The sequence below is a fragment of the Rattus norvegicus genome, chromosome 16 (genome assembly GCF_021556685.1).
Source record: "Rattus norvegicus strain SHRSP/BbbUtx chromosome 16, alternate assembly SHRSP_T2T, whole genome shotgun sequence".
NCBI lineage: Eukaryota > Metazoa > Chordata > Mammalia > Rodentia > Muridae > Rattus > Rattus norvegicus.
In genome coordinates, this window is record NC_141549.1 from 68,367,106 (window position 1) to 68,388,887 (window position 21,782).

The 21,782-nt window shown below is 40.0% G+C and overlaps 2 protein-coding genes across 22 annotated transcripts in view; both read left to right on the plus strand.

The window, feature by feature from the left end:
- The window catches only part of Erich1 (glutamate-rich 1), a gene marked incomplete at its 5' end in the record, with an annotated part of 52,793,804 nt that overhangs the window by 37,496,546 nt on the left and 15,275,476 nt on the right, over positions 1-21,782 (plus strand).
- Nrg1 (neuregulin 1) overlaps positions 1-21,782 on the plus strand; it is a 1,057,931-nt gene that overhangs the window by 999,472 nt on the left and 36,677 nt on the right. For all 22 annotated transcript variants that reach the window (NM_001271130.3, NM_001271129.4, XM_087587319.1 and 19 more), the window contains 1 exon segment: positions 18,396-18,525. In NM_001271130.3, the coding sequence (NP_001258059.1) occupies positions 18,396-18,525 (130 nt within the window).

The window sequence follows — 21,782 nt, forward strand, 5'->3', positions numbered from 1 at the left end:
ATTTTCAATAGAAAATGATACTGTAAAGATTAATCTACAATTGTGTGTTTGAAGCTATATGCATTGACAACAGTTAAGAAAATCTTGGTATTTCTATTTTGGTTTTGTTAGAAGGAGTAAATTTTCTGTTGAAATAAATTATTGCTGTATTTTCCTTATAAAAAATTAGCCTTTTCTATTAAATGCTAGCTCAAACTTGGAATAATATTTAAACATGTATATGCTTGTTATACATATACAGGCACATACATACACATACACACACATATGAAGACTCTTTTATCCTCTTCTATCTCATAGTTTCATAGATCATAGACATAAACCATGTGAGTGTTTTCTTCAGACTAGAAGGGCATCATTTAAGAAATTATTCTTTCCTGGGCATAGACAATCTGTAAACCTATAGACACAGTACATCAGCTATAGTAGGTTTTTAGGGGCGAGATCATTCTTCTTATCCTTAATATCAGGACTGAATGAAGCTCTCATTTTATAAGTTACATCGTCAGTTACATGGTCTGCAGTACTGCTGCTGAAGTCCTTAGCTTTCCTACCTGCTGCTTCTATGGCTGCCAAACCGTCTTGAGAAATACAGAACAGCTATCAGTTAGCTGCCTTTAGGGAAATAGTGGTAGCCCTGTTTTGGTATAAGAAGCCACTTTATTTAGATATGTAAATGAAGCTCTAGCTTCTACCAAGTCTGGAAAACGTTTGCTCCTCAAATTAAGAACTCCCATTGAAAAAAAAAGAAAAATCCCCAAATACCTAAATAGCTTCTTGGAAGGCGCACAGACTGTCGTCAGAGATGTGGGGTTGAGTTTTGGCTCTGCTTTTTTCCCATCTGTATGAAGTTGGCAAACTCCTTCGCGTCTCTGAAACACTGTTTTTCTCCTGATAAGTTGGGGGGAAATAATAGAGAACTTGGGGTTATTGTGATAACTCCGTGAGCTCATGCTGAAATCACTCGATAAATGGGATTTCCTTTCTTCTGACTATTCAGAGGCGACGGGAATATGTAGGTAAAGCTTCACCATGGTACCAGACTAGGATGTACTCAACCACAAGTGCTTGGAGAAGCAGGCTACCGGAAAGCTCACACAGCAGCATTTATAATGCAATTCAACAGCTCTAACTATAGTATGACCCAGGGCAGCCCTTGACACATATCCTATAAAGTAATTTAAGTTATTGCCTTTTGTTTTTATTGGGAACAGAAAATATAAGGCTTGACCAGGATGAAGCTTCCAGTTTTGCCTTCAAAGCTTCTCTCAAGGACATTAAACACTCTTCCTAATTACTTTCTATTGATTTCTTTTTTGGACATTTCTGCTCAAAATTGACTCCTTATTTTTAGGAAACGAAAAGGATGCTAAGCAACAACTGTTAATGGTGTATTTGGAAGAATAGACTTCAATATTTTAGTCTTGTTTCTTACAGGCATTTGCAGCTAAAAGAAACCATATAACCGTCTTGCTATGTGTCTCAGCGTCTCTTACTATATAAATAACATTTCCTTCCCAGCCTCAACTGTGAATAATTTTGTGACTTACCCTGCACAGTCAACATTCAGGAAAGACGATGTTTATCATAGTCAAGTAAAAAATAGCTTTTACTCAGTTTCTACCAAGTAGAGATTAGAAATAAAAATTAGGCACATAACTGTTTTGTGTATTATTTTTTTATATATTCTGGGTATTTCCTATTATTCTTTCTCTGATTTATAGGACTAACATGTAAACAAGTCTGGTTAGATGACCCTTCCTTGTAACCCAACCAAACGAAAGGTTATAAACTGGAGCATTTAGAACGCAGTTCAACGACACTAACTGTAGCATGACCCAGGGTCTCGATGTTAGGTCTGGAAATAGCCAGGTCTTTTTTTTTTTCTTTTCTGTTATTGTTGTTTATGGTTTGTTTGTTTGTAGAAATTATTTATTTAAATTTAGAGGGAAACCAAAGCTTAACTTTCATTTGAGAGGATCACCCATTTGAAGATAGGTGATGCACTTTTCAAATCCCACAGTGATGGGGCAGTGAGTAGGGCTGAGGGTGGTGGGTACACACAGACTTCTGTGACTATGAGACTAGTCAGGGTTACCCTGTCTCAAAACCAGCCAACAATACAAACTTACTACATTATATAGAAAGATGTTTTGAAGGTTAAAAGAAAAATATCATCCAGCCAGCAAAAGTAGCCTGACTGCTACCAAATATTCCTAGAAATAAATTTTCGCCTTCTCTAACTGAGCTGCCTGGCTTGCAGTTTTTCTTTGCCTTTTCTCCTTCAGCTCTTGGTGTGTACCGTCAGCTTTTGGAGGAGTTGGTGGTATTAATTTTACATGGAGGTCAGTCAGATCTTATGCAAATATTAAATACTGCACAGACGTCGTAACTAAATTTAGCCCTTCGTTTGGTACAGTTCCTGATGTCCCGAGTCCCCACAGTGCCTATAGCTCAGTTTATTTCTATTCATTCACCCATACACTCACAGGTACATGCATTTCTATAACTGTGGGTTTGTAAAGGAATAATAAGGGTAATACCTTTCTACCCTTGAAATGGTCACTAAATGAAAATTGAATTTTCTTAAAAGCGTTTTTAAAAGGAAGATGAGGATAATTTGATTGGAGGCCGAATAGAATCCATTATAGCATTCCAGCCGGTCGGTCACTTTCCTAATTTAAACTCGGCTAGTCAGGATCAGTTAAAGAAAGCTTAACAGAAAAGCCTGAGCATTCTGTTCGGAAGGAGCAGAGTGGCCCATAATGGGACCCAAGCAGTTTCCCCGAGTTAGGACTAAACTAGCATGGATTTGACAGGCATTAGCTTCTTGCTTTCTACTCAGAGTGTGAAACCTAGAAGTAATAGACCTGACGTCTCCTTCTCTGAAAATATGGTTTAGAAACAAAGGGAATGTTAATGTGAATTCCCGGCTGGAAGATAGAAGGACATGATCTCCACAGTCATGGGGGCAGGGGTGGGGGCGGGCTACACTTTTTCTGTTGTTTGCTTGTTTTTACTACAAGGTCACGCGTATAGTTATGAAATAACCATCATGAGCCAGAGTACATTCATGGATACATTATGAGCCTTGGCATCAACTGCCTTGGATGGGATTCATCTTCTTTGTTGTTTGTTGGTTTCTACTCACTTTGTTTTGTTTGAGATGAGGCCCTGCTCTGGAGCACAGGCTGGCCTTGGACACACTCTGGTACAATCTGGTTTCAAACTGAAAAACACAGAACTTCTCCCTCCTGAGTGCGGTGAGCCCATGTGTGTGCCATTGTATCCTGCTGGAGAGACTTCTTTTCTTTTCTTTTCTTTTCTTTTCTTTTCTTTTCTACGCTGAGAATAAGCATAATACCCTCTAATTCTCCTCCTCCCCAGTTTCCTCAGCTGTGAAAAATCAGGGAACATTCTTTTTTGCTATGGTCTATTGTGAGGATTTGTTATTTAAACCACTACACTACCTGGCACAGAACGGTTATTAATGAGTCTTGGTTTTTTGGGGTCTTTTTGTTTTTGTTTTGTTTTGCTTTGTTTGTTTATCTTGGCGAGAAGCGTTGTGGTCTTTACTGTACAGCTGCCTCTCATTTGCCTGTTTCTTCTATGGTCGGGAGGCAGAGGAGCAGGAAGAGAGTCAGACAGAGCTGTACCTTCGCATCCAGCTGGGGCGAGCAGGCTGGATGACTACGGAACGGGACGCTTACAACCTGAAGCTAAGCTACAGTGCTGGGCCCTAAAGTTTTTGTGTCATAGAAAGGAACGTCTAAAACGAAAGATGATCCAGAGTACTCCGTCCTCCAGCTCTGCAGGCACAAAGTACCTTCCATATTTACTTCCAATTTCCCATCCTCTTGGTCTGGCCGTAGGAATGAGTACCTTAGTGCTAGTATGTGGCAAACAGCTTGCCCATTAAAACAGGGCACTCGTGAGCATTCTTAAAGGGCTTTGCTCACCTCGGAACATAGTCTGTGGTTGTTTCTGTCTTAGAAAGGTGACTATTGGGATGAGTTATGCTCTTCTGTCTTAAGAGGGGACCTCAGGAGAGTTTAGAGCATAGGGAACACCTCACTCCTGTTTGAATGCCGGATGCCTTAGAGAGTGAGCCTCCTGTGTGTCTTTCCCTCCTGTTTCTCTTCCAGTGTCCATGCTGACACTGACTGTTGAAACCTTCTTTGCTTTGGAGAAACCACATCCCAGGCGGTGTGTTTTCTAGACTTCATTTGTAGCATGTGACGGAATCAAGACTTCTCGCTGGTACTCATGCTCCTTGAGCAGGAGAATGTCCATCACAGGGTGTCATAGCCTCCAATCCAAAGTCACCGTGACAGTCTCTCACTGTAAAATTAATTTCCACATTGGATGTTATCATTAGTGGAAATCATAGCCTTTGACAGAATGGCAGAGAGGATTAGTTGTGTTCTTACTAGGGAGAAAGAGAACAGTGGAGAGAACTGAGCACACCTTCTCCCCATTTGGCAGCAACTGTGCCTGTTATCCAATTTTTGAATATTTATTACTAATAAGTCTTTTTTAATAAGTCACGCCTGGTGAGTTACAAAGTCTACATATAAGTTCTTACCTTGAGTAACAAAAAGGGTCGTGTTGGCCTCGTTAAGGTGATCATTTGTCTCCTCTTGTCAACCACATTGTTCTTGCCTCCCTCATGGAAGTCCTCAGTTAGCTAAGCATCTGAGGTCTGTTCTCTTTGTTATTTGAATTATAAAACATTCCTGACCTGCCAGGGTAGCCATGGGTAAGCACTCAATGTATTAACTCATGAGAGCAACAGATTCCTTCTGTCTGGACCTCTGCTCTTGTGGTTCTGTGATCTAAGCACAGCTGGAACTTGGCTGTGACCTCATGCGATGTCTAGTCACAGAAAAATAGAAAATTTAATTGGCTTGGACGTATCTCCTGTCTTAAGAATTAGATCATTCACGACTTCTTTCTCAGGGTTACTAGAATGGTCACCATTGTCGTCTGGAACCAGTCTCACTATTCCGAGGCTTCAGGGGTAATTCCTGCTCACACATCTTCTGTCTTTTGTTTGACCTTTGCATCCATGTGTAGCTGGGTTACCTGTCTCTAGACAGCAGCGTAGATCACATTGCTAGTTAATGGATGAAATCTCATCTGACATTTTCAACTCTACTGTAGCCCTTGCTGTTATGTGCTGTTTAGTACAAAAGTTTCAATCTCATATCAAGACTTGAAGCTATGTATGATTTCCCACAAATTGTAGTAGTTCCAAATCTAGCAGCCCTCTGCAGACTATATAGTCATTTCTCAAGAGGCAATGAGCTGAAGAAAGTAGCCTCCTCTGGGTACCAAGAGCCCTTCTTATTCAGCTTCTCTCTCCTCTATGTCTAACCTTAGATCAGGAAAAGGTAACAGTCTGACTTGCCTTACACATTCTGACTTGAACTTCACGTTTGCTGTCTATAAGAAGTACCATTTCACACAGTCACCATCCTTCTGGTTTTCTCATTTTTTCACCCATGGCCAGCAACAGGAGGGATTCTCGCTCTTTCACTTCTCCCTCATTTGTAAGAATGTTCTTAAATGTACACGACCTGTGGCAATTTCTGTGAGTGTGTCAAATATACTACCTAGGTTTCTCTAGCTAAAAATTATTTTGGATCAGTGATGAATTATTATCAACTGACTAGAATTGAACAAAAAAATATTCAGAAAAAAAAACCTTGGAAGGTTCTTGGATGTCCTTGGTGTTATCCTACTTGCAGGACAATCACTTGTTCTAGGTTTGATGAGTTATAGTTAAGAATAAGGTAGCTTGTGTCTAAATTACCCAATAAATGCATCGGTCCTTGTCATTTCTTGCCCAAAAATGAACGGATGAATGAGTGAGTGAATTAATGAATGAATCGACTTTCAGACAAAGGGTAGCAGACTATTTTGAATTTTGAAAGGAAAGGCATACTCAAGCACACACACATACACACACACACACACACACACACACTTGCATGCACACATAACTATTTACATATGAAAGCACTAACAAATGGGGAATTCATTTCCCCAAACTCGAGCCACATAAGCCTATGTACACACCTAATAAAGTCTGATGACCTGGTCTAATAGAAAAGGGTCTGAAAGAGCAAGGAAGGAGTTCTGGGAGTTCTCTTCACACTGTCTGATAACTGTTCTTTAATTTCACTAAGTGATCTACCTGCTTCTGCCTCCTAAGTGTTGGAATTAAAGGCATGCTCCACCACTGGCCAGCAGAGGTAAGGATTCTTCATGGAGATGTTACACAGAAATCAGGATAGAGACAGAGGTCTAACTTCTTGTTTATAGTCTTGTTTTCCTGGTAAGACTTTCTCTTACACTTAGAAACAATACCAAAGCTTACATATAGTCCATGTTCTTCTTTTGAGGGCTTCGTAGGATACATTATTCCCAAGTCTCCTGCTTATGGTGGTTACTGTAGTCTGGATCCCTTTCCCCACTACCAAATCTGAACTTTGCTGTAAATAAACACTGGTCACAAGAGGTTTTTCCAGAACCTATGTGAGCTGAACAAGAAATGCAGGTTCTACTAGATATTGACATACTATTCATTGTTATTTACAGTGTTTTTGAATAGATGGCCAACTTGGGCTAAACATAACCTGACTTTTCAAAAACCGTTTAGGAAGTAAGGAGTAAGCTGGGAAAGGAAGAGACCAGGGTTTGAAGTCAAGTAGCTTTAAAGAGCATGCTTCCCTTAGTGTGCTGGACCGTCCTGATCCATTCCTGGACAGTGCTAGGGTGTGAAGCCCTTTCGACATGGATAAAAAGAATGACTGCAGCATCTGCCCACCACCCCAAATGGTTTATGTCCTACAATAAAGGGATGAGCTCAGCCACTTAGAATTACTGGAGCTTTGGGAGTAGGAAGTAGTTTATTAGCCCAAGTAAATGGAGTGCTACCAGGAAAAAAAAACAATAAATTATAACAAGAAGCTAATATATTGAGTGTCACATCCGTTTCTGGCCTAGCAGGGATGTAGTCAGGCAAACGGAGACAGGCCTAGCTTCTACCAGCCCTTATAGAAGGTGTTTGCCATGCTTGTTTTGGCTCCCCTGGATATTTTCCAGCAACCAGTTGATAACAGTAAGATGCAAAACATATAGGTCCAGTTCATCAAAAATAGTGTATGAATTAGGAAAGAAGTTTGATCGCATAGATTTCTCTCTGGGGGCCTAAAACTACAGCCATGCCTTGAAACACCTCTTTATTCTCCTGCACTCAACAGCCTTTACTACCATTGGTGGGAAAACAGGTGACTGGTAGCTTTGAGAGTGGAGGCTGTGAAAAATCAAAGCCTGTACCACATGTATCTGTGTGCATACACACCCCTCCCTGCACAGTTTCCCAGCTGTGGCCTATGTGTAGTACACTGAATTTAAGCTTATCTCCAACTAGCTTGCAAATAAATGAGGCTTGCACTATGGTTAGTTTATGTAGCCTTAACAATTACTGGGGGTAAACCCTAATCTGCTTTTCTAACTGATGGCCTGGCTACTTCCCCAGCAGTGTGCCCCCAGATACTTGGTGTCCATCTATCTCCCCACATGGGGTCTTCCTCTCTCTTCCCTTCTTCCATCTTCTCTTCTCTCTCCCCCAACCAGGTCACTCGAAACCCACCTACCTCTAATCGCTCCAGTAATTGGCTGTAGCCAATTTTATAAGACCAATAATTTTATTCAATCAAGGTTTGCACAACAAAAACACATAAACATGAGAAGTCAGTCGTAGGCCTAGACCTCCAGGTAGAGAATTTAGCATTACGATACATAACAGCAGAAGAAACCTCAACACCTATGTTTTAAGTATAATTCTTGTAGACATTATGCATTCGGAGTCTATTATTTTGTCCCTGCCCCTGTAACAACACAAGTATTACCTACAATATTACCTTGTCACTGCACCATCTCGGACCTTGTAGCTTTGGAGAAATAAGACAGAGTATGAACTAAACCATTGGGACATTTGCCGGGAGTGGGATTGGATTTGGGAAGCAGAGGAAAAGGGAAATCGTTTTCTTGAAGTGAAACATTTAATATTACGCATGTTTTCTTGAAACCTCGTGCTCAGGATGATCACACATGAAGCACTGACATAGTCTTGAAAAAGATCAACTTCTGTGTTGTTTGGTGAGGTAGATTTTATACCAGGAGCATGAATATTATAGATATCCCTCTAATAGCACATTCTATTACACGCTGTTAGGAATGAGGAATTCCTGGAAATTTCAGGGAAATATATAGCCTGAAGTTAGTGTGACCAAGTAGGACACACCATTTACTGCTCCTTGCCCTGTAAGCATTAACCTTTGACCTTCTTGAAGAAAATGTACCTATAGAAATAGACATTGGCTGCTTATTTCCACAGCCATCTTCCACACACAGAATTGCAATTGTTTGGCTAACTGGCCTGTAGTAGCGTATATTCAGTGTTTTAACGAGACATACTGTGTGCTGTAAAGACAAGTATTCTAACAATATTATATTGGATTCTCCCCTGAGATGGCTATCAGTCCTAGAGATGTCTAACCTCAAAGTTAAAACACTTGGAGCATTATGTCTGTCTTTTCAGAACTGTTCTTGAGTTATTTTCTTGGTCGCTCCTTGACACAAAGCACAAGAACTTAAGATTATTTAAAACACTCATCAGAGTTAATTTTCTGTTGTTGAAAACATTACTGCCTGAGTCCTTTATGTAATGAATGATTTCAGATGAAATTGTTACTTTCTTAAACTAGAGGGTGGTTTGCATGTATATGTGTGAGGATTGATCCCAGAATCTTGTGCATGCCCCACATGTATTCTATCAGTGAGCTGCAACACCAGCCCCACTCCACCAGTGCGATCTGTTGTTAATGGAGTCTTTTATGCCAGTGGACTGGTGGTAATGGACATTAGAGTTCTACCAATGGATATCAAATATCAAGCAAAGCCCAAGTACCTTTCTCTACTATCATGGACAGGAGGGCATTTCATTGATGTATAAGGAGTAAGGAAAAAATGTGTTAGGCATTTGAATGCCTCAGAAAGAGGAAGAATCGAGCTCAAAATATGAGTGAATTCTGGTATTTAGCTCCTAACTTTAACATACACAAATACAAAGGGTATATGTGACGTCTTTGGATTATATTGCCAATACTGCAATAAATAAATGCAGAGTGTTTCTTGGTTGACTTATGTTCTTCCTGGCCCTTACCTGTTCATTTGAACTCTTTCATAGCTGGACCTTTGGAATGGCTCTGTCACTCGCTGGTCTTCTCATCTCCTTTTGCTCCTTCATCAACCATTAAAGGATATACCACCAATTTTCTTAATCATGACTAAACTCAAGGTCTCTCTATGATCTGCCTACTGAATATTGATTCCAGCCAGGAGTGTCAGTATGTCTCAGATATGGATGCTTGGTTCTGCCACAGCATCCTTACCTTCTTCACTGTATTGGAATCGTTATGCCTTCAGTCAACACAACCCTTCCTTCCCACCTCCACAGATGTGATTTCTTATCTGTTCAACAGTGTTTCTTTTTCACACAGCCACAGGCCCTCAATGCCCCTAACATATCATCCTAATCTTGGTCTCTGTGTATGTCATTAAATTCATATGACATAATTTATTATTTTTTGACTACAATGAATATTCCTTTATTTCACTGGGGTTTCTTGTTAACCAAGATTAGTTTTCATGCATGCATGTTGTCAAATAATGATTTTTCATTCTCTTTCTCTAAATCTCTGAGAGAAATTTAAGCTTCTGCCTATTGCATTGAATAGAATTCTTGCATAAATATCAGCTAAGAATACTTAAAGCCATAACCTTACTTGTTCTTCCAAACTATGGAACTATCCTTCTTCCAAGAGTTACAGTGTTACATGCATTTTAGGTTGTTGGCCAAAAGTAAATACTTTCACATGTTGCGGAGGATTACTTTATATATATATATGTGGGTTTGGGAAAGCTAAAATCACTTCTTTGTAATTTTTTATTTTAAAGATACAATAAGCACATATTTAAAACCCACTCTATAGGACTTGGATGTATGTCCGTGTTATGAGTACTGGCCTTTCATGTGTGAAATCTTGAGTTTAATCACCAATACTGAAAATAACTGTATAGTATAGAATTTAGTATAAACATGGATATGAATGGCTCATGAAAATACAGAAAATGATATAATAAATGTTCATGTGCCATAATCGACCATAACATTTATTATCTTAGTTTCCTTATTGCCCTTTCTTCATACTACCTCAGAGTAGATCTCAGATTTCTGACCATCTAATATATGTATATTTTAATATATATTACTGAAAGATAAGGAATATGCCATTTTCAAACATAGCCATGAGTCATTTGACCCCCCCCCCACGCACACAAAAAATAGCGGTAATGCTAAGTATCATTTGTTATTTAGATAGTGATTGGACCTTCTCTCAGAAACCTCACATTTATGACAGTTTTGTGGAGTTAGTTTCCAAGTGAGGGTCACACACTGTGCTTGGCTGATGCCTCTTGACCCTTTTATGGGCTTAGTGTTAGCTTTTTCTCTTCTTTCATTCTTAGCCTATAGCTAACACTCTCCTGTTCATGCCACCTTTTATGTTCTTCAAGAGCTCTGGTGCTCCACGCTGCAGAGCTCTGTGCTGTTGGGCTTTCACGGTCATGCACAGTCCTGGTAGCTCTGAGTGCGCTCCTTTTATCTAATTCCCTTCCAAGTCATTTTTACCTTCATGGGAATATCACATTAAGATAAAATTTGTAGATGAATGCTTGACGGTTTTACAGACACTTTGTTAATTAAATGCTGATTCAGTATCTATTAAAATGACCACATGGCTTTTATTTTTGTTGGTTATGCCATGGTCTTTGCTTAAAATATTGGCTATAAAGCTGAATCGACCTCACGGTTTCTCTCTACTGACCTTTCATCTGCTTTTGTTTCCAAACACATCTTAGAGGATGAATAAATTAACGGAGGTCATTAAATGCTACATGGTAATTCTAGCGACAACTGAATAACTGACTCTCCTATCATAGTTGGGAGTTCATTTCTTTTGGTTTATTCTGTCACTGCTAAAATTTTTGGCTAACCTGGACAATATTCTCTATGTCGGCATGACCTTCTCCCAAACAAATTGATCGTGGTAGAAAATGCAGACTAAAGAATGGAGACCTTCAACATTTAACACGGTAAGATCTAGAAATATACCAAAGTGAGCCAGGCAGATGGGCTGCTGATTTTTGCTTTGTAGGCAGCTCGTCTAAGACTGTACTCTTTTAGAATATCCTTTAATGGGAAAAGGATCAAAGGACAGCTTACACTTAGACTCATAAAATGTCAGTAGTTTCTCAGAAAATATATAGAAGAACTATGTTTCTGGAATTGCTTTATAACTAAAAAAGATAGATAGATAGATAGATAGATAGATAGATAGATAGATAGATAGATAGATAGATAGATAGAAAGGTAGGTAGGTAGATAGATAGATAGGTAGATAGATAGATAGATAGATAGGTAGGTAGATAGATAGATAGATAGATAGATAGATAGATAGATAGATAGATAGATAGAAAGAGCTATTGCCTTTGCAAAGAGGATAGTGTACATTTCCTGTTGTCATTCTACCAGCTAGTTACCCAAAGATATTCTGTTACTGTTTGGAAAAGCTGTGACATCCTCCAAGACATTTATGCAACTCTGATATTGTCTTAAGTTGTAGAATGGCATGACTAGACCATCGTGCATAAAATGTCCTGTCAAGGAAAAATGACATCTTGTACATTTAAAAAATAACCTTGCCGACAATCTTATTTTCCTAAGGATAACATTGTCTAATAAGACCAAGTAATTTTCTTAGCAACTCCTGGGAACTGAAAATGGCCTTTCTGTTTAACTACAGATGACCTTGGTCTTCCAACAACAACAACAACAAAAAAATCATAATTTTGTTTTATGAGGGAAAACATCCAAAGGTTACTTTTCATTCTGCTGGAAAGGAAGAAATAATATTAGGGGCTTTTCATGGCTTTTAAGGGAGAGAATTATCTAAAAGTTGTCTTAATACCTGCCCCCCCCGGATCCCTGAAGGAGGTTAGCTGAAATAAAACACACACTGTTCCTCATACATTTACGTGACCTTGGGAAGTCTGCCTCTGTGTACATTTGTGAATTCTTAACTGGTGTATACTATTAAAGACTGAAGAACCATCTCATCTTTTGAGATGACTTATGTCCTCTTTTAAAATACATAGGATGTTGTAAGATATACTATTGTCATTTCCGGTCCATCCATTCTACAGGAGTCTAAATGATAGCCAAACACAAGTTCAGCAATTAAGCTAGTTAATCTCCATTGGACTTTTGTGTCAACTTGTTCTTCAGATAAATGACCACCTTATAGGGTGTCTGCAAACTCTTAAATTTCCCAAGTTTATTAAGTAACTCTTGAGTCCCTGCAGTCAGATAACCTAGTCTGCTAGTGAAACTTCTGGTTACATGTTGCAGGGTCTTGTGGCATTTTCTTTGCTAGCCCTATTGAAGACTTCCTCCCTTCCTTGTCTGTCTGTCTGTATGTCCCTTCTTCCCTCCCCCCTCACTTCCTCCTACTCTACTCTGCACTCCTCTTTCTTTCCTCATTGTATCTCCTCCTTTCTCCTGTGTGGACCCATCTTATCTTTTTCAGGGCCGGGGATGGAACCCAGGGTTATGCACATTCTAGGCAAGGACTATACCAATGAGTGATGCTTACTTCTGTCCTTTCCTGTGGTTTCTTTAGCAAAGTCCAGTGAAGGAGCAGTCAAATACATGGTCATCATAAGGGCAAGGACGGCATAAGCTATCTGTGCTTTGTTTGCGCGTAGCCTTACAGTCTTTGAATTTGTGGCTACAATGACTTTAGTTGCGACTATTACTTTCTACGTTAATGTTATTGCCAGAAAAGGTTATTTTTCAAAAATACAAGTTGCTGTTTTTCCCTCATGGCCCATTTTACTCATGAGAGAGTCTAACCATTCTGTTCTATAGCTACTTAGACAATGTCTCAGTGACACAGATGTCTTGAAGAATGTCACAGCTTTTCCAAGGAAAGGGAACTGTCTTTGGGGAACTGGTGCATGCTAATCCTTTTCTACTCAGCACCAGCTTGTTTAAGCTGGACTTCTTAGGAGATGGGTGTTCCTCTGAGGTGTGGTCTGTCCTCTCTTGATCTCCTAGATCCAGAAAAGTGTCTGCCAGGCACTATTCCCCCTTTACAGCACCTATATGCTATTCAGCAAAGGATTGAATTACTATGCAGGGGTGGGGGAAAATGCCAACCCAGAATGACAGTGCATCTGTGATTCCGGTGTGGCTCTGACTTTTCCTGTGGACAGCTAATGACTGCTCCCATCATCCACTTACTGTGGAGAGAAGCCAGGTGGGCAGGACAGCACAGTTTTTCACCTCCGAAAGTGCTTCACGCACAAGAACCAGCTAAGCAGTTTCCAGCAGTGCAGTGTGCTTCCAGCGCAAGGAGTCCTCTTGCATTCTGGGGGAGAATAATAATTTGATGGAGTTTGGGCTTAAACAAGCCCAACATAAAAAACAAACAACCAAAAATACAGGGTATGGAAGAGCAAGAAACCTTGCAGATTCCTAAATACATAAGCATTGAAGATACAGGTAAGGTTAACAACTTTCCTTTTGTAGTTTGGCTGCTTCATATAGGAGTGTTAAGAGGTTTTTTTTTTTTGTTTTTGTTTTTGTTTTTTTGTTGTTGTTTTTGTATATATAGTTTGTTGCATTAACCTCATATTTACCTAATTTTCCGCAAGTAAACCGGTAAAAAGTGTCTTGAACACATGGTCATTCAGGAAGGATGGACTCTCCCTATTGCTCTCAGGAATCCAAGATTCCTCCTCCTAATTCCTGCTCATTGTCCACAGAAACTGGTCTGGCTTCTTAGCAGAAGTATTTGTGTTATGGTCCCAGTCTGTGGGTCTCTCTGCCCGCTGTACTAGTAAGGAAAACGGTGTTTATAGCCTGGGAGAGGGGAAACCATCTGCCCAGCATTGCTTTTTTTTTTTTTTAATTGTGCTACTCTGCAGGAAAAAAAAAATATATATATATATATATATATATATATATATACTGCCAGGAAGAAATCCTTAGTAGTGAGTAGAAAACACCAAATTGTCATTCAGATTTTGATCCAGTGTCTTACAGAAGTAGGCAGCAGTGGGACGCTTGGGGCTTAGTTTACACATGAAATCTGGCTCGTGTTTCGTATCCTATAGACATTATACTGTTATAAAACTTAGGGCCACAACACTTGCCTACATCCCTAACCACTCAGAAGGCTGAGGCAGGAGGATCTTGAATTCTGCGTGAGCCTGGGCAATGTAAAGAAACCCTGTCTTAAAATAAAGTAAAATACAGAATTTAAATGGTTATAGTGATTTGTGATAGTGTACCTGTATTTAGCTTTTGTAATGTAGAACTTGTGTCAAAAACATGATAGAACTGTGTAGATACTTAACGTAGGGCATAATCATATTTGAAAGAGACTCCAAAATTTCTCTTCACTCATTCACCAGTTTAATTATGTAAACCAATTAATGGGCTATGAATTCTCGGCATGCAGTTACAAGAGAGTAGTCTTGTCTGTGTTTACTGAATGCCTCACAGTTATTTGGTGACTTCTATTGCAAACTAGGCCTTCACCCATCCCATTCCCCAAGAAACAATGAAATTCCAGTGGGGTCAGCGATTCCATCTTGCTTTGCTTTATCCAGTATTTATGCGCCAATGCTGGTCAGTGACACTCATCCGGGTACAGTACAACAGGAAAGAATCTTGCGTCAAACTTCATAACAGCCCTTGCATCTCAGTTTTGTTGCTGAGTTTAACTCACCAGTCTTCTGAGCGGGACTTGGTCGGTCATTGACACTGTGGTCATTTTCCACAATAATAGTGTCAGTAGTCATTGCTTTATAGCCCACCTAAATGGGTTCCTTTTAAGGGGCATCGCCATAGTCAGCTTTAGCTATGACCATTACCTGTATATGTAATGGACAGTCAGTGAAGTTCGAAGAGACAGATGGAGAAAAGAAGGTGATAGGGTTGGGGGTGGGGGTGGAGGATGAAAGGGCTCATATGGTTGACCCCCTGAATAGTGGTTTTTGGTTTCCAAAACTCTATAGTAATGCAGAGAAATGTCTAGCTTCTTTGACATTGATCAGTATCCCTAACTTATATTGCCATAGCGGAGTCATTCTCTGGCAATAAGTTGCTACATTACTGATGCTTTTTTCTCCTCCCATGTTATTTACTGACTCACGATGGGAAGTGCTTTTAGGTTAAAGCATATATGCTGTCAACACAAGAGCGATCAGATTCTACTTATCCATGTTTTATATGTCCGGGCAGTCTCATTCTATAGTTCAAACTGTTCTCGAATTCTTCCTCTTAAAGCATTCCATATACCCTATGGCTGGGACTATAGGTCTTGTCATTCATAACACTAAGTTAAAGATAGCATCTGCATTAGGACACAACTGCTCACAAAGCAGAGGTGGATGGGTAAAATCAGCCCAGACTGAGCGGGGTCCAGCTCACCTTCTGTGCAGAATACTCTATGTGTATTGGAGTGCGTTCTCCCCACAGTCCTTAGTTATTCCTCCCAGCTCCCTCAAAAACCAGGGTATTCTCTTGACTTGGTTCGTAAGTCCTACTCTCTCAGCTTCATTGTTTCCTTGGCAGCATTGACAAATGGAATATAACCTACCTAGCAGTGTATGGGTAGAAGCCAACAAGTAAGGCTATCGCTATGAGACATAGAGACTTGCCAACCATACTCACCTGAGAAGAGAAGAGAGGCTGGCTAACATCCACAGGGTGGGCATAGTACTCTGTCTGGCAAGTTCTTCTGACAACTATAGCTTACTCTTGAGTTTAGCTGCCACTTCAGAGCAGCGGCACCCAAGTCAGTCCATACTGCAGATCATCTGGGACTTATTTGCTGCTTTACAACTCATGAGGTGTTCGATGCTGCTGCGGCTGAAAGTGCTAAGCGCAGTAGCCATGACTGTGTGAGATAGCCGCCACCTCATCTCCAGGGATTACCTTATATCAAATGTCTCATTGCTACCTTTAACTAATGACTAAGAGTTTTTTTTTTTTTTGTTTTTTTTTTTGTAGTGGAAATGTGTCAGGGCTAGGTACTTTGGGAGAGCATTCTACAAGAATAATCACTTCACGGGAAAATCTTTTAGGAGCCACAAAGATACCTTCTGTTGATGTGCATTTATGAACCTTAGTTATTTTGAATATCCCACAAGATCAGCAAGTTCATGGACTAAGGGTGCTATATCTGTCTTTGGCTTCTATCATGGCCTATTTTCATTGTTCATTTATAATTTATGGAGAAGTGTGTCCATTTGTGAGGGATGTTGGTTTTAGTAAATGCCTTAGGATTTATTCTGGAAGAGACTTCCAAGTGGGCGATGCAGGTGGGGCAAGGGTCATCCTTAGCAGCGGATAAGGGATTCAGGCACCACTGGGCACTGCTCGTGGAAGAGCACCCTGCTGACAGCTCACTGAGGTGGTGCATAGACTTACTGCTGACAGGGACAGGTAGGACACTCCGCCAAATTTGTTACCAAATGGAAGGCTGTCACCAGTTGGAAATCTTAAGACCGAAACCTTTGTCAGTTAAGGCAGCCTTTTTCCTCATCAATTGAAAGCAGTTCCCATGGATTAAAAATTAATATGGCTACAGAACATTCTTCATGTGGAGACAGATCGTTCGGTTAAAAAGATATGCAGTGTGGTGTATAAAACTGTTCTCTATGCTTTGACTTCATGAACCAAATGATGTCAAATGGCATTCTCCTCATTGTAGTAAGGATTCTGTTAGCATAGCTGATAGAAGGGTAGGTAATCTCCAAGCTTGGGTTTGGTTTATAGATTCCTAAATGATGCCCTTAGTGACCTTTTGAAAAAGGTCGTTTATTGAAGTAAGAAAGAAATGTCTTAGGCAAGAAATGATTAGCTCAATGCTTGAACATCAGCTTACTTTGTGGAAGCCCCTGGGTTCACTCTCCACACCACAAAAGTCCTAGCAAATGCGACATCATGGAACTACTGTCTTAGCCCCCTTGTCAAGGTTTTCATTAATTCTGATTGTTAAATAAGAAAGTTGTGGTACTTCTTAATACTCTAGTACCTAATATTTTACCTAGAGTGAGCATGCTCTCTGTAAAAATCTTTCAGTGGTTGACATCACCCTATTATCTAAAAGAGAGATTTAGGAGAGTGAGGACCACAGGCTTCTGGAAGGACTGTGACTGAGACCACTCCTTTAAGTTGAAGTGGTTTTGCCTCTCCTTCACACTTCCGTATGCCGTAGACAGGGGAACAGGAAACAAGAAAGGTTACGAGAAATCAGAAACGGGACAGTCAAGACTTTGACTGTTCCAGTCAGGAAGAAGGAAAATAAAAACGTAGAAAAAATTTTGTTAAAAATTGTAACAAAGGGCGCTTTAGAAACATGAAAAAATTCAAAGCAGAATAAAGCGGTTAAACCGTACATAGTGGGTCAAATAGATGTGCAGAAGAACATTGACCCATGCAAGTAATAAACTAGGACTGATAAGCAATAAGGGATTTAGAAATCTACAGGAATAAGCCGGTAGATAAGATAAAAGTTTTCATCTCAAAATAGATTTCTTCCTAAAGAGGGAGACGGAATCTTGACTGACCTGATGCTTTTCATCCTGATTGGTATCAGTGGTGAACACTGATTGACAGTAAGCCCTACCACAGCCATGTAAAATGGGGGGGGGGGTGTATTCTAAATGACCTTGAGCCTCAGGAGTGGGTAATTGGTTTCATTTAGTGTGTGTGTGTGTGTGTGTGTGTGTGTGTGTGTGTGTGTGTGTGTGCCCGCACGCATGCTCAGTGGTCCGTTACTTTTCAGCTTTCCGTCCATAAGACTGTCAGGTGGGAGATGTAAATGTCAAGTCACCACGTGAAATTTTTATAAACCAAAGGATGACTTGTTTCTACGTTCCCAGTTCCAAGCAGATGAGTTTTATAACAGATTGATACCTAGAGACATCAAACTGTCTCCATTTCTCCGTGTTGGCAATCAATCAGACACTCTGTTGTCGGTTGTCTGAAATGCAGAAGGTGAATGGACAGCATGGACGTGCCAAAAATAAATGATTTTTATCAGTTATTGCTATTAAAAATTCCTCCCATTGTTATGGTCTGTTAACATCATGCTTGAGCCTCGCTAGAGAACTTATATTTAATGGCGATGGTGATTCTCACTTCAGAACAAAGCGTGAACTTCCCCCTCTTTCTTTCTCCTATCCAGCCACATCAACATCCACGACTGGGACCAGCCATCTCATAAAGTGTGCGGAGAAGGAGAAAACTTTCTGTGTGAATGGGGGCGAGTGCTTCACGGTGAAGGACCTGTCAAACCCGTCAAGATACTTGTGCAAGTAAGAAATGAATTCCTCTCTGTGCCTTATACCTGTAACTGCTTATTCCAGATCATCCTGTGTTGCCTTACTTTGTCGCATCTTGTTAAAAAAAATACTCATTTATTTGTGGAGGGTTTTTGTTTTTGTGTTTTTTTTTAAATATTTATACCATCTGCCGTTGCCTCTGTCATGTCTAGAATTGATTTACTCTTCAGTGTTTTAGGGTGTTGTTTATTTTTGGTTGTTGATGGGTTCAGTATTTTTTTGTTTGGTTGCTTTGGTTTTTGTTGTTGGGGGGGGTTGTTTTGCTTTTGATTTTGTTTTTACCTTCATATGTATAATTTTGCATTCCTCGTGGTTTTCCTTAGTAGCTACTGAAGGAAATGTGTAAATGTTGTAGAAGGCTGTCACTTTGGTTCCCTAATTCTTAACTCTATGTATAAATTGAGCCGTGAGGTAATTTTATTTACCCCAGTGCTTACCTGTAAGGTGACCAGGACAAATAGGGGGCCGGAGAGAGCAGAAAGTGACCTGCTGAGGCATTTCTTATACTTGGGGTTATGTTATTACCTCATAATTACTTTTGAAAACAAGTTTTAAGTTGCCTTTTCTACTTATTAAAAAAAAAAAGGAGAAGCAAGGTGCATGTTTTCAGAATGCATTCAGTGCATTGTAACAGCACTGTTGTAGGGGAGCAGGTTTTAGATTGTGCTAGCATTATAGAAATGTCTAGATTGTCCATTTCCTTCTGGGGACCAAGAGGAGAAGTAGATTCACAGTTTAAAAAGTGCCAAATCGAGCTGAGTGTGCTGGCACACACGTTTAACCCAGCACTCGTGAGGCAGAGGCAGGAAAGATCTCTGAGCTCAAGGCCACCGTGGTCCTCAGTGTGCTCTGGGACAGCCAGAGCTAAACAGAGAAAACCTATCTTGAAAACAAAAGCAAAACGAAAACCAGCTAACAGCAGCAAACAGAAGTATCAATTTTATATTCTCTCATCAGCAACATAAGACTTTGGGGTTTTTTGGGGGGGGAGGGGGAGGGGCAGGTTGGGTAACAACAAATATTCAATCTTTATAGTAAAAAGTCAATAGACTGATTAAAATGCATGTGCTTATTTCATCATCGATTTAAATCAGTTGATACTTGTCTCATGTTACGTGGACTCCTAATCTGATGTGGAGAAAGCATGTTTTGTGTCTTCTATTAAGGCCATAGCACTGTTGGTAGAATGCTCCCCCAGCCCAAAGCTCCAGCTGCATATAAACTGGATCTAATGGTGACAGCACGTGCTGTTAGTCCCAGCACTAGGGAGGAGCAGAAGTTCAGGGCCTTCTTCCTAGGTGTCATAGTGAACTCCAAGCCAGCCTTGGAAATGGGAGGCCCTCTTTTTTTAAAAAAAAAACTGAACTAAATAGGTTCCTTGAGTGGCTGCAGGGCCAAGAAAGCACATGTTAATGGAGGAAGTGTAGTGGACTTTATCAGCAGAGACCATTTACAAAAGGCAAATCATGTCTTAGAGTGAGGCATGGGATTCTAATTGAGCTTGCTCAACTGGGAAAGCTTTTAGGTCCGTGTCTCATTAGGCTTTTCAAAAGCAAGGATAGAGAAAACTAATTGGCTTCATACATATATGATGCCACACTCTCTGTCTCGTTTTTTGGATTACGCTTGAAGTTAAGATTAGTGGCAATCATAAAAATTATTCAGTCACATTTGTTTATGGCCGATTTTCAGCTTTAACCTCCAGTTCTACTGATTAGCTATGAAATGTAGCAGAAAAAGAGACGCCCCCCCACATTTATAATGGTGAGCGGGGATGAGTACATTTGATAGCTTCCTATAAGATCTTCTGTTATCACCTGAAAAATACAAGCTGCATGGAATTACAGTCTCTAAGATGTGAGGTTCATTTATTATACCGGGAACCATTGGGATTTTCCTCCAGTCTTCCCCATAAGATACCACTGTGTTTTAATCAATCTTCTTTGGAAAAAAAATACATCTAAAATATAATTCCTTAAACGTTCCACCATTAAAACAACCCTACCCCTGTATTATCTATGTTTTGCACTTTTAACTCAGCAGAACATCTAAGTCCACTATGTTTTAATTACCACGGTGAAATACGATCATTCCTTATCACGAGCTTTGCAAAGATTTACAAGCTGCCTGAGTACATACGATAGTTCCTGAATACCTCCAAGGACCCAGTGCCGTGATTTTTCCACAGATTAATTTTACCTATTCTATATAGCCCTCCCACATCCTACACGAAACACACAACTGCAGGCGTGCCGTTCATCTGTTCCGTTTGGGCACAGTGCCAACAGCTGTGAGCTTTCTTCACCCACACAGTGTCTCATTAAATTTTAAGTGCTATCCAGGAAAGCAGAAAGTACATCCTTTTCTTATATAAAAGTCTTGAAGTGAAGGGTTTATCCTATCTCTTGCAATTATTGAATTAGCAAGTAAATACTTTACACCCTCCAAACCAATTGTCTGATGAATCAGGTTTGTCTCCAACTTGGTAGAAAATCACGTTTTCTTTTCTCTTTCATTTTTTCCTTCTTTCCTTTTGTCATGACAAGATTTTTTTTTCCTTTTAAAAAGAAAATCTTTGATAGTGCTGACTTTGACTCTCCCCTCAAGTTAGAGTATAACTTGATCGATGCATCAATAATTCAGTGCCTTCCATTAAGAATTGGAATACATTTAGCACACATGCAAAATAGGTCACGCCTTGTAAAGAAAATTGTCACATTAAAAACATCTATAACAATAAAAATAATAATTGAGCCGGGCAGTAGTATCACTCCCTTTAATCCCATAACTTGGGAGGCAGAGGCAAGTGGGTCTCTGAGTGCAAAGCCAGTGTGATCCAGAATAGCTAGAAATGTACAGACACCCTGTTTGAAAAAAAAAAAAAAAGAAAGAAAAGGAAAAGAAATAATAGTAACAACTCAGAATTTAAACAAAGTCACATGACGTGCCATGTCCCATGATGGTATGTTGTTCAATAAAGCACTTGAATAGAAACAGGAAGCATAAAAATATTTCATGGGCTCATCAAGGTCCTGCCTATGAAACCAGTTCACAGTGTCCATATGGCCCGTCTGCCTGGAGCAAACACATTGCTGAGGCATGAGCTACATAGTTCAAAGTCAGCTTTACCCTTGACCAAAGACATGACTCAGAAACACCACAAGCGTGAAAGTTTCCAAGGAGTCTCCCTGGCCACCTAATCCACCGTTGTCTTCTTGGGAGTTGAACTG